The 13164-nt window shown below is 44.1% G+C and overlaps 1 protein-coding gene across 1 annotated transcript in view; it reads left to right on the top strand.

Moving 5' to 3' along the window:
- The window catches only part of LOC142490713 (uncharacterized), a 29737-nt gene extending 16793 nt beyond the window's left edge, over window positions 1-12944 (top strand). The window contains exons 2-4 of the mRNA XM_075593128.1: window positions 1016-1096; window positions 1468-2023; window positions 12914-12944. Coding sequence (XP_075449243.1) covers window positions 1016-1096; window positions 1468-2023; window positions 12914-12944 — 668 coding nt within the window. The remainder of the gene's footprint in view (window positions 1-1015; window positions 1097-1467; window positions 2024-12913) is intronic.
- Window positions 12945-13164: the final 220 nt, after the last annotated feature.

The raw sequence follows: 13164 nt of genomic DNA, 5'->3' as shown, positions 1-13164 counted from the left end.
ACACCCTCCTCCGGGGATTGGCCCGCTGGCCTTTAAGTACTGCATCCCCACAATCCTTCTCTGCCGAGCATAGTCCTTTCTGGATGTCACCGAGTGTTCTGCCACAAGCCCCTGGCTTGTTATCTCGTTACTACTCTGTTATGTCCTAGTTCCTGTCTCCTGTGCTGAAGCGGAGTACTCTCCTTGTTTGACTTCAGCTCCCTGTTTCCTGAGACCGGCTGCTAGTCTCACGCAGCGGTCTGTTCCTGTCTCCTGTGCTGAAGTGGAGGTTTCCCCAGTGTTGTCTTCAGCTCCCTGGTTCCTGGGGCCTGCTGCTCATTCTCTATTGCAGAGGCCGTGTCCTGGTTCCTGCGCTGAAGCGGAGGATTCTCCAGCCCGCTCAGGACTCTTGCGCTGAAGCACTGATCTACCACTGCTGCCAGGCGGTGTGCCCACTCCGGTCTACCTAACACTTCCTGAGACCAGTACCATGGGCCATGGTCGCCGCACGCGCAGAGTCCACTCCCGCGCTCCTAAGCTGAAGCGGGGAACTCCTGACTACCTGTTGCCGAACTCCTGCTTGAACAATGTTTACCCTGATGTCTCCAGTCCTGACCCTGGCTTGTCCACTGACGATGCTGCCTTCTCCAGTCCTGACTCTGCTACGTACGACTACGAACTGCACAATCCGGATCAGCTTGCGCGGTCTAAGGTCGGTGCTTTTACAACCCCACCTCAGCCACGCGGTCCGACCCAGGTTTGTGGCGAGCACAACCATGACAATGTACAACAGAACACTTAATTTTACAATGCATTCATGCATGAACATTGTATGTTGTATGGTGTTTAAAATAAATGTGCCGATTAGGTTCACATGAACATTTGTTAAGATGGATAATATTCAGATTGGCCGAAACATATCATTGTCATTTCGTTATGTGATGCTGATATTTAGCCATAACTACTCCCACTACAGATACTTCATGTTAATTATGTACACATGACAATTAAATTCTGATGTTATCCTTCTATATAGTTGCTCCTGCAGCTCCTGGGTCACCTGACACTGAACATGTCTCATCACCTGGCTCATCAAGGTCATCATCAAGAATGGAAGGTGAGTGTATGAGGTGCAGCACATATAATGTGTACATTTGAAGAATTTCATTTGCCATGCAAAATAAATGCCTTTCACATGTAATGAACTTCACATCAGTTATTGTCACAGAAGATGTAGTGTTTCCTGACAACATGTATTGTGTGTGTTTTAAACTATCAGCTAGGAGTTGTTAGGTTACAACAACCTTTAATTCATTCTTCTTTCACACTGAGTCGAAACATCATTGTTACTTCAAGCATCATCTTTTAATTGGACACAAATTATAAATTATGGAAACATGTTATGTGTTACACTGAGAACAACTATCATTATAGTGAAAACAAAGTGAAAGTTCCATGGCAGTTCATAATGTCTTTCTTTATTTGTAGAACCAGATGTTGCCGCTCAAGGACAAATTCACTCAAGTGACCATGAAGATGTTGACACTCCTGGATTAACCCAGCATTCAAGTCCTCCTGCTCGTGACACCTACTCAGCTATTGCAGCTTCTGAAGAACGAATCTTGGGTGAAGAAAATCGTCGCCATTCAGAAATGATGTCAGTGCTTGAAAGGATGCTGTCACTGCATGAAAGGATGCATGAAAGGTCAATATCAGAACTGTCACAAATTCAAAAAGTCATCATCCAAGTTCCTAAAGAAATCCAAAATGTAAACAGGACATTACAAGCACTAGTTCTCAATGTAAGCCAATCAAATCAGTTGCGGAGTACAGCAAGAGAACAACAATTCCACTTTACCCCATCAGAGGATGGATCTTTACATGCTGCTACTTTTTCTCCTGAGTCATCAGTTCTTCATTCCCCAGTTCTGGATGATACCGGTACAGTAGGTGCAAGTTCTGTGCAGGTCCCTGTCAACATCCAACCGCTTACATCTGTTCAAAATATAGAACCGACACCTACAAATGAGGCACGCAAAAGAAAGTTAGGGCAACAATTACTAATAACCAGTTTTTGGAAAAAGATTAAAACACCAAAACAAGAAAGTGCTCCACCATCAGTCTTGCAATGTTTATCAACTGTTTCACAACTGCCACAACCCACACCCAGTGCCCCTGAAGTGCCACAGCCCACACCCAGTGCCCCTGAAGTGCCACAGCCCACACTTCGTGCCCCTGAAGTGCCACAGCCCACACTTAGTGCCACAGCCCACACCCAGTGCCCCTGAAGTGCAACAGCCCCAACCCAGTGCCCCTGAAGTGCAACAGCCCACACTTAGTGCCCCTGAAGTGCCACAGCCCACACTTAGTGCCACAGCCCACACCCAGTGCCCCTGAAGTGCAACAGCCCCACCCAGTGCCCCTGAAGTGCAACAGCCCACACTTAGTGCCCCTGAAGTGCAACAGCCCACACCCAGTGCCCCTGAAGTGCAACAGCCCACGCCCAGTGCCACAGAACTGCCACAGGCCAGTACAAGTCGTACAGTTAGGGCCAGAGTACTTGGCAGAGGGAAAAGGCAAACACAACAGCCAACAAGCAGGCCTCTGACTCGCTCTCAAAAGGATAAACAAAAATAAATAATCACATTCACTAAATTTGTTGGTGTCCTGGTGTTGTTTAATGCAGACTATTTCATGCATAGTGTATGTATGATCATGTACAGATGCTTGATAACATTCAAGTATGTCCTTGTACACATGAATGTTTAGAAATGCTCACTGACTGAATCAAGGCATATTTGATAACATATGAGTATGTATTAATCATCAGTTGATTCATGGTATAACATTATTACACACTTGCCATGTTAATGGAAGATGACATTCACTTAGCTCTTGTTCAAGATGAGATGTATGTGGGTTATTTTTGTAATGTAGATAGTCATTTCATGCTAATATTAGTGTCATACAACTTTAAGTAAGTACCCATAGAACACCATAAATTGTTATGTTATGTTTTCTGGTGTCTTAACTCTGTAAGACATTACTTACCTTAATCTTCTTTCATAGTTCATAATGTTGGCATGTGATCATGTATGATTTTTGGTTACAATAACAGATCTGTCAATGTATATGAATATATCTGTAGTCTCTCTGTATCTCTATCTATATATGTATACACACACACACACACTGTGTGTGTGTGTGTGTCTGTGTATATTTATATATATTAACTGATATATATATATATATATATATATATATATATATATATATATATATATATATATATATATATATAACATAGAAAAAGAAGAACAAAAAGCACTCCGTAATAATAGTCACTGGTGTGGGTGCAGATCCTATAATGAAGAATAAGCAATACGATACCGTTTGAAAACGAAATCAGCAGGCAGCACTCCAGAATTGAACAAACAAGTGTATTGAAAAAATAAACACAAAACCAATGTTTCGGTCCATGAATGGGACTTTTGTCAAGGTGGTGCAGTTACAGGACAGAAGTGAACACATATATATACCCCAAGAATACTCACAGATAACAGGTGCTGCAAATCAAGTTGATTGTACAGCGTGATGTCAGATGCAGTGCTGACCTTGGTTATATATATTTATATTATATATTTATCTCTGCCACTGTTGTCAGCAAACAGGCCTTGTGTTAATGAGATATAAATGTTTGGCCACTTGCTAAAATTATGGTATCAGTATGATTGAGCCCCTAATTCACTCAGCTGTATTTAACTTTGAATATGATTACAACAAGGCCTACTTACACACATCAATGCCTTTAGTTTAGCACTCTATATATAATATATATAATCTGAATGAACAGTACAGGCCTTCATGGCTGCAAAGAGGCCTTGTTTGCTGTTAAATACAACTTCTACACAGCTGACTCAATTAGGCCCTCAAACATACTCACCCAGTAATGTTATAAACTGTAATGAAGTGTTAAGACAATTAAAACAAGGCCTGTTTGCACACAAGGCCTTCAATGTAGCAAGATATATATATATATATATATATATATATATATATATATATATATATAGAGAGAGAGAGAGAGAGATAGAGATATATCTATATCTATCTATCTATCTATCTATCTATCTATCTATCTATATATATATATATATATATCAATGTGATAGGGTAAATAAAAGCCACCAGTTATATGCCTGGAAAACCTATGTCTAATCTGCAGTGCAGCACTGACTAGGTTAACTTCAGCTGGGAACCTCCGGACAATTAGTTGGTTCCCAGCTGCCTAATCAAGGTGTGTTAAAACCCAGGCTGTAGACACATGGAGCCTGGCTTTTGATGAGAGAGGAGTAAGAAGTAAAGAGATTCCTGAAAACAAGGTCTGAGTAGCAAAGTAGTTGTATTGTGAACTGTCTGTCCCCTGCATAGAAAAGGGTAGCTGCCTTATATATAAACTGTCTGCTAAAGAGAACTGTTTTGTTTGGTTTGCTGAAGAAAAAGCCATTTTCGTTTTTGCCGATGGAAAGCTATTTTTGTTTTGCGTGCTGTATATCTTTTAAGGCTAAATAAAACAGCCTTGTCAAGAAACCCACGTGTGTAGTTGCATGTACCCTGCAACATATGGTGTCAAGAATTGGGAAGGTTTTTCAAAAGGCTCCTGCAGTTAAAGGGCCACACACACACACACACAAGAATGGAAGAAATGTTGAAAGAGTTTCTGTGCGAGCAAACCAGACAGCAGGCACAGTTAATGCAGGAGCAGGCCCGGCTGCAAGCGGAGAGAGATGAAAGACTACAAGCAGCACAGGATGAGCGGATTGCCAAGCTGCTGACCCAATTCCAAGGGTCTGCCAGTGCAGAACTAGCAAGCAGACCCCCGATACTCCTGAGGAAAATGGCTCAGAACGAGGATCCAGAGGCTTTTTTACTGACTTTTGAAAGAGTTGCCGAAGCTCAGGGCTGGGCTACAGATCGCTGGGCAACTGCTTTGGCCCCGCTCCTCATAGGAGAAGCCCAGGCCTCATATCAGGGTCTCCCAGCAGATCAGGCAATGGACTACCGACAAGTAAAAGCCGCCATACTGGATCGCTTAGGTCTGACCCCAGACACCTACCGGCAGCAGTTCCGGAACATGAAGTACACCGCTAAGATGAGACCCCGGGTCGTCGTTCAGCGATTATTGGACTTATGTATGCGCTGGATACAACCCGAGGAGTGCACTAAGGAGGCAATTCTTGAGCAGGTGGTTTTGGAACAATTTCTACAAATAATACCCCCTTCCGCACGCTCGTGGGTAAAACGCCACGCTGCTGAAACCCTAGCTTTGGCGGTCCGACTCGTGGAGAACTTCCTTGGGGCTGAGCAGCAGGCGAGTGTCCTGGACCCGACTCCACCGGCACTTGCGGACGCCCAAAGAGGGAGGTCGGATCAATGGGGAACCTATGGCCCGTCACAGAACCACCAAGTCCAACGGAAGGAGCAGTCGTTCAAGCAAGGACGGAGTCCAAATGCTGGTCCCCGTAGAGACCCTCATCTCCTTCCGGATGTCGGCTCATCGCAAAGTGAGAGGAACTTCAGAGGACGTCGCCCACAGGACCCACCAGATGCCTGGTCTCCAGTAACCGGTCCAGCGGAGCGCTATCCACAGCCCCCTCCTGCAAGGGAACCCTCTCCATGTTCCGCCTGCGGAGAACAAGGCCACCGGTATGTGGACTGTCCACTGATGGATTGTTCATTCAGCAGAACCGTCGCCTCAGCTTTTACTGAGGAAAATTACAAGCCCTGGCTACTTCCAGCCCTGATTGGGGGAAAAACCGTCCAGGCCCTTGTAGATTCGGGCTCTGGGAAAACTCTGGTCCTCCAGGAACTGTTACCGCCCAACATGTGTTCTTTTGACTCCCCATGGAGCATAGAATGTATACATGGCGATGTAAAACGCTATCCGACGGCCAAAATCCGGCTACAGGTAAAAGGTCAGGAGGCTTACCTCGAAGTAGGAGTCGCTGCCCCCGTTGTGCTCGGTCGGGACTGGCCTTTCTTTTCGGACCTAATGGCCCCAGTCTTTCACAAGGAGCCTCCTTCTAGGGCTCAGGAGAACCCTGGCAAACTGTTCCCCTTCTCGGCAGACCTTTTTCCCAGTAGACACCGGGTTCAAAAGACTCGGAAGCAAAGACGCTCTGACAAACAGGACTGGTTGCAGAAATCTGGGTCTCAATGTGACCATTCTAGTAGTCAGAGGTCACAAGTGATGGCTGGGGAGGGCCAAAGGGAGGGGGATATGGGCCCTGGAGATTTACCAGACCTGTACCTCCCTGACTTTCGCCAGAAGCAAAGGGAAGACCTAGTCCTTGCTAGGCAGTATGACAAGGTGGTGAAAATTGATGAACAGATTTTAGATGCAAAGGGGGTGATAGTATTCCCCCATTTTGAGCTATCAAAGGATATCCTATATAGGGTGAATAGGCAGACACAAACAGGGGAGGTCACCAGACAGATATTGGTTCCCAAGGCGTTTGTTAAATCTGTGTTCACTCTAGCCCATACTGTCCCTTGGGGTGGTCACCTGGGCAGGGATAAAACATTGGACCGTATTTCATCCCGATTCTATTGGCCAGGGATGCATAGTGATATTGCTAAGCTATGTGCAGCATGTCCGGAGTGCCAGCTAACTAGTCCAAAAGGACAAAAACCAGCCCCTTTGGTTCCTCTACCCTTGGTGTCAGTTCCCTTTGAGAGGATTGGGGTAGACTTGGTAGGACCTCTAGAACCTTCTGCGAAAGGACACAGGTTTATCCTTGTAATAGTGGACTATGCAACAAGGTATCCTGAGGCGTTCCCCCTGAGAACAGCAACGGCGAAGCAAGTAGCCAACAAGTTGTTGGAACTGTTCTCACGGGTTGGACTTCCCCAGGTTATGTTGACAGACCATGGTACAAATTTCATGGCTAAACTGATGCAAGATGTCTTAAAGTTACTAGAGGTCAAGTCTGTTCGGACATCGGTCTATCAACAACAGACTGACGGATTGGTGGAAAGATTTAACCGAACTCTAAAAGGGATGCTGAGGAAATTTGTAGATTCAGAGAAGAGAGCCTGGGATGAACTTCTCCCTTTTCTGCTGTTTGCAGTGCGGGAAGTTTCCCAGGCCTCCACGGGATTCTCTCCATTTGAATTGCTCTATGGCCGCCAACCCCGGTGTATCCTAGACCTCCTTAAGTAGTCCAGGGAGGAACAGCAGTCCCCTTCTAAGAATACCCTGCAATATGTACTAGACCTTAGGAAGCGCCTAGATGTGGTCGGCCATTTCGCCAGGGAGAATCTTAGATCAGCCCAGGACAGTCAGGAGAGACATTACAATCAGAATGCTCGCATGAGAGTGTTTCACCCAGGAAACCAGGTGATGTTATTGTTACCCAGTTGCGAGAGTAAACTCCTGGCCAAATGGCAGGGCCCATTCGAAGTACTCCGCCATATGGGTGATGTGGATTACGAGATCGCTCAACCAGGGTCCAGGAAGGGTAAACAAATTTACCATGTGAACTTGCTGAAACCCTGGAAGATGCAGCGGTCTCTATTCATCCACCCGGTGGAGGAGGAAACGGACTTGGGTCCTCAGCCTCCACGGGAGAACATCGTGACTGACGATAAAATCCCAATGGGTAAACAGTTGTCCTCTGAACAAAAAGGGGACTTGTTAGCAATAATTACACAATTCCAGGATGTTTTTTCTGACTTACCAGGACAAACTAACTTAATTTCCCATGCAATCGAGACAGCACCTGGGGTAAAAGTACGTTCCCGTCCTTATAGGTTGCCTGAAAGTCGTAGGGCCCTGGTAGAGAAGGAGGTACAAGAAATGTTACACTTAGGAGTGATTGAGGAATCATGCAGTGAGTGGTGTAGTCCACTAATTATGGTCCCTAAACCCGATGGGAAGGTAAGATTTTGTGTGGACCTCCGAAAGGTCAATGCGGTATCCAAGTTTGACGCATATCCGATGCCAAGGGTGGACGAATTAATTGACGCCCTTGGTAACGCGGAATATATATCCACGTTGGACTTGACAAAAGGATACTGGCAAATACCCTTAGAGGAAAAGTCCAAATGCAAAACAGCCTTTGCCACTCCCATGGGTTTATACCAGTTTGTGACAATGCCATTTGGACTGCATGGAGCCCCAGCCACATTTCAGAGACTCATGGATAAGGTACTGAGGCCCCATAGGACTTATGCCGCAGTCTTCCTAGATGACATTGTCATTTACAGTAAACACTGGCGGGCCCATCTAAATAGGCTGAAAGCGGTCCTCAAATCTCTAAGAGAGGCAGGGCTCACAGCTAACCCTAAGAAATGTGCCTTGGGTAAAGCGGAAACCAAATATTTAGGGTATGCAGTGGGAGGTGGAAAAGTAAGGCCACTAGCCGACAAGGTAGCTGCCCTGAAAGAAGTTCCGACCCCCCAAATAAAAACGCAGGTACGCTCTCTACTGGGATTAGCAGGGTACTACCGGCGGTTCATCCCCAACTATTTGGAAGTGGCAGCCCCTTTAACGGACCTCACAAAAAAGTGTGCCCCTACACAAGTGGTGTGGTCAAGGGATTGTCAGAGAGCCTTTGAGGACATAAAAAGGTATTTATCAGAGGGTCCCATGGGTGACGGATCATGCTCCACTGAAGTGGTTAAATAGCATGAAGGATTCCAATGCTAGATTGACTAGGTGGTATATGGCCCTCCAACCCTTCTCATTTGAGATTCAGCATAGGCCGGAAAAGAGAACGCAAATGCTGACTTATTTTCTAGAGAAGGGGTGGATGGTCGGGCTTCAGCCGTGCGTAGCCCCAGCCACACACTAACAGGGGAGGAATGTGACAGGGTAAATAAAAGCCTAATCAGGGTGTGTTTAAACCCAGGCTGTAGACACATGGAGCCTGGCTGTTGATGAGAGAGGAGTAAGAAGTAAAGAGATTCCTGAAAACAAGGTCTGAGTAGCAAAGTAGTTGTATTGTGAATTGTCTGCCCCCTGCATAGAAAAGGGTAGCTGCCTTATATATAAACTGTCTGCTAAAAAGAACTGTTTTGTTTGGTTTGCTGAAGAAAAAGCCATTTTCGTTTTTGCTGATGGAAAGCTATTTTTGTTTTGTGTGCTGTATATCTTTTAAGGCTAAATAAAACAGCCTTGTCAAGAAACCCACGTGTGTAGTTGCATGTACCCTTCAACAATCAACATATATATTTATCTAATTATATATATATATATATATATATATATATAGATATCTATATCTATGTATATATCAAGAGAGACAAACAGAGACAGTCAAAGAGAGAGAGAAACAGAGAGAAACAGAGAGAGAGAAAAACAGAAAAAGAGACAAAGAGAGAGATGTGTGTGTATGGTTAAATCTAGCTAACTGTAAGCAGAAATCTGTTCATCATAGCACTGTAGATTATTTCACACACATTGTTATTCTAATTAAAAGAGTCATATTGTTTTGCACATGTTCATTGCCTAAGCCAAAAGTAAAGTTTCGATTCCTGTGAAAAGAGTATCTTACACAAAGAATTTCAGCCAATTATTGTAACAAATTTCTTGTGGGAGAAAACCTAGGTGTATAACTGCTAGGTTGTATTATAACCTTGGAACAAACCGCGAAGATAACATGTAACTATTCACACATTCAGCAGACATCCGTATGCGTTCAACTTAGACACTGTACACTTGAAGAGAGAAGAAATGGCAGAAGCTTCCACATTGCACAGCCATCCACGTAAATCATACAAATTTATGATTTATGAAGCAATCGAATCAACGCCAGAGAAAAGGGCAACCGTGGGCAAAATCTATGACTTGATCCAAAAGAAATATCCATACTACCAAGAACCTGACAAACAACGAAATTTTAAAACTTCTGTACGATTCACTTTATCCGCAAATGAATGTTTTGAGCATATCCATGATCGGCTTGATCAACGATATGGATGCTGGCATGTTGCGCCATCATTTAAACTTACCATGGAACATGGAACATATCTTCTGTTAAATAGCATATTTTTGCCTAATACCAGTTACACTGAAGCCGCACCGACTGTCGCGTCTGCTGATATACCTGCACCCTCCATTCATCAAGACCAGATGCAAGATGGACATAACTACTATGATATGTATCCAAACTTATATGGGCAATACCAATGTGGATGTGAAAACAACCAACAACTGTACGTACCTCCGGACGTCTTGTTTGAAGAAGCCACTGCAGATCCATATCATATTACAAAGCATTGGTAAGACCACACCTTGAATATGGAGTACAATTTTGGGCACCAATCCTAAGAAAAGCCATTATGGAACTAGAGAGAGTGCAGAGAAGAGCCACCAAATTAATAAAGGGGATGGACATTCTAACTTATGAGGAGAGGCTAGCTATATTGGGTTTATTTACATTAGAAAAGAGGCGTCTAAGAGGGGATATGATAACTATATACAAATATATTCAGGGACAATACAAGGAGCTTTCAAAAGAACTATTCATCCCACGGGCAGTACAAAGGACTCGGGGCCATCCCTTAAGGTTGGAGGAAAGGAAATTTCACCAGCAACAAAGGAAATGGTTCTTTACAGTAAGGGCAGTTAAAATGTGGAATTCATTACCCATGGAGACTGTGATGGCAAATACAATAGATTTGTTCAAAAAAAGGTTGGACATCTTTTTAGATGGGAAAGGTATACAGGGATATACCAAATAAGTATGATGTTGATCCAGGGATTAATCCGATTGCCAATTCTTGGAGTCAGGAAGGAATTAATTTTTCCCCTTAATGGGGTTTTTTGTTTGCCTTCCTCTGGATCAATAAGTAAGTATAGATATAGAATAAAGTATCTGTTGTCTGAATTTAGCATAGGTTGAACTTGATGGACGTACGTCTTTTTTCAACCTCATCTACTATGTAACTATGTAACTATGTAACATATGGAGATGTGTGTGATGTACGGGATGCTCCTCCTCCAAGGCCTGACGTATGTCGGTTTCTAAATTATTGCGGAGTGCCAGATTGTGCAAAATGCAACATGCAATTATAATATCTGACACTTTAGCAGGCTTATATTGAAGTGCCCCACCAGTTCTATCTAAACACCTAAATCGTGTCTTGAGAAGCCCAAATGTTCTCTCTATGACGGATCGTGTAGATATATGTGCCACGTTATACCTCTCCTCTGCTTCACATTGAGGGTTTGCCACCGGGGTCAACAGCCACGGCCTAATTCCGTATCCTGAGTCACCTATAATCCATCGTACACAAATATGATACAATTTGTGTTAACATTATTACATTCAACAGTTCATAGAAAAACATGATTTGTTTGTTAACACATCATAATATGTACTCACCCACCAGCCAACCAGGTCCAAAATAGCCTTCTTCGAAAGCATGGAAGACTGATGAGTTTCTCAGGATAGAGGAATCGTGACTGGAACCAGGGAATTTGGCTACCACATGCATAATCTTCATCGTGGCATCGCATACCACCTGTACATTCAGGGAATGGTAGTGCTTACGGTTGCGGTAAGCATGCTCACTCTGACTAGGCGGGATCAAAGCAACATGGGTGCAATCTATCCCGGCTATGGTATAAAAGCCATTCCTCACTTCCAGCCACTCTGTGTGCTCTGTAGGAAAATGAATATTATTCCTAGCGCATCTATTCAGTGCACATAGAAACTGGGTAAAGGCCCGCGAGAATGTAGATTGCGAGACCCCGCCCACTATGCCCACAGTTGTCTGGAATGACGAGGAAGCAAGATAATGTAATGAGCACAGCATTTTAACAAGCCCAGGGACTGCACGACCTCTAGCTGTCACAAAATCTAAATCTCCCCGTATCTCTTCATAAAGAGCTAAGATTGCTGCAGAACTCAAACGATCGCGACTTATAATCTCCTCCTCACTCATCCCATCTAACATGGTTCTCTCCCTATACAAACGAGGATGAGGCACAACTTCCCTCCTCTCTCTTCTCCTCTCCTCTCTCCTTGCCCTCTCCCTCGACCTCGACCTCTCCCTCTCCGCGTCCCTGTCCCTGTCTCTGTCCCTGTCCCTGTCTCTGTCCCTGTCTCTGTCCCTTCCTTGGCCTGTGACATCCTCTCCATCAGCAAGCCTCTCCTCCAATAGAATCTTCCTCCGTCTCATAAACATTCGCATCATTTTCAGGTCTGCAGCTGTCAATGCGCAGGTAATTGGCCTCCTTTAAATACCTATGTGATGAAGTCAGGTGACTTGATGAAGTGCAAGGTGTTACATTAACATATCCAAGTAGTTAACTCCAAACGGGTATCCAGAACGAATTAAACAGATTATTTATGTGTGTTCACCAGGCAATCATGATATTTGACAATGATGTATCGTTAAGCTTTGTACAAGAATTTATTCGCAAGTATTTATGGAATGTGTAATGCAGGTACCACTTCTGAACGCAACACTCAGTCATCTCATTAGGATACAACCATGACATTGACGTTGAAAAAGTACGTTGCAATATGTCTAATTTGGCATGTTATTGTCACATGTTCACATGAACTAATTGTAATGTGCATATGTATAATTTAATGCCATCAGGATACTTGCTATTGATTATGTTTCAATCGTGTAAAAATGAGTAACTATTATAGATGTGTGTATAACTTATGGTAGCCACAGATGCAGGTGATGCAGGGCACAGCAAGGCAAAGGTACAGGATACACTGGAACAGCAGCAGTAAAATAAAAGTCCTTTATTTTCACTTCATGGTGCAGACAGGGATGGGTGCAAAAAGCCTCCTTCTCTTACGCGTTTCACGCCTATAAGGCGCTTCGTCAGAGAGTGTAGGTAGGTGTGCCTTGTTCCCCTTCTTATAGTGGTCTGAATTAACCATAATTGAAAAATCCCCGTTTGCAGCAAAACCAGAAGTGACGCGGTGATCACCTAAACCGGAAGTGACGTCGCGCAATGCGCGGGGCTATATGTTGGATAATATAGCTCATTTAACATATAAACACGATCATTTCACTGTGTATGGCAGCAGGAGAACTGTTCTAGAGCTAAACTCTTTCTCTGCCTCTCAGTCAATGAGTATGCTGCGATCGTCATTCCAAACCGGAAGTGACGTATCGCATTGAGGCAGGAAATGATCTGTGTGTATACACAAT

This window comes from Ascaphus truei, chromosome 3 (assembly GCF_040206685.1).
Source record: "Ascaphus truei isolate aAscTru1 chromosome 3, aAscTru1.hap1, whole genome shotgun sequence".
Classification (NCBI taxonomy): Eukaryota; Metazoa; Chordata; class Amphibia; order Anura; family Ascaphidae; genus Ascaphus; species Ascaphus truei.
Note: the sequence above shows the minus strand (reverse complement) of the source record. Positions and strands in the feature narration are given on the sequence as shown.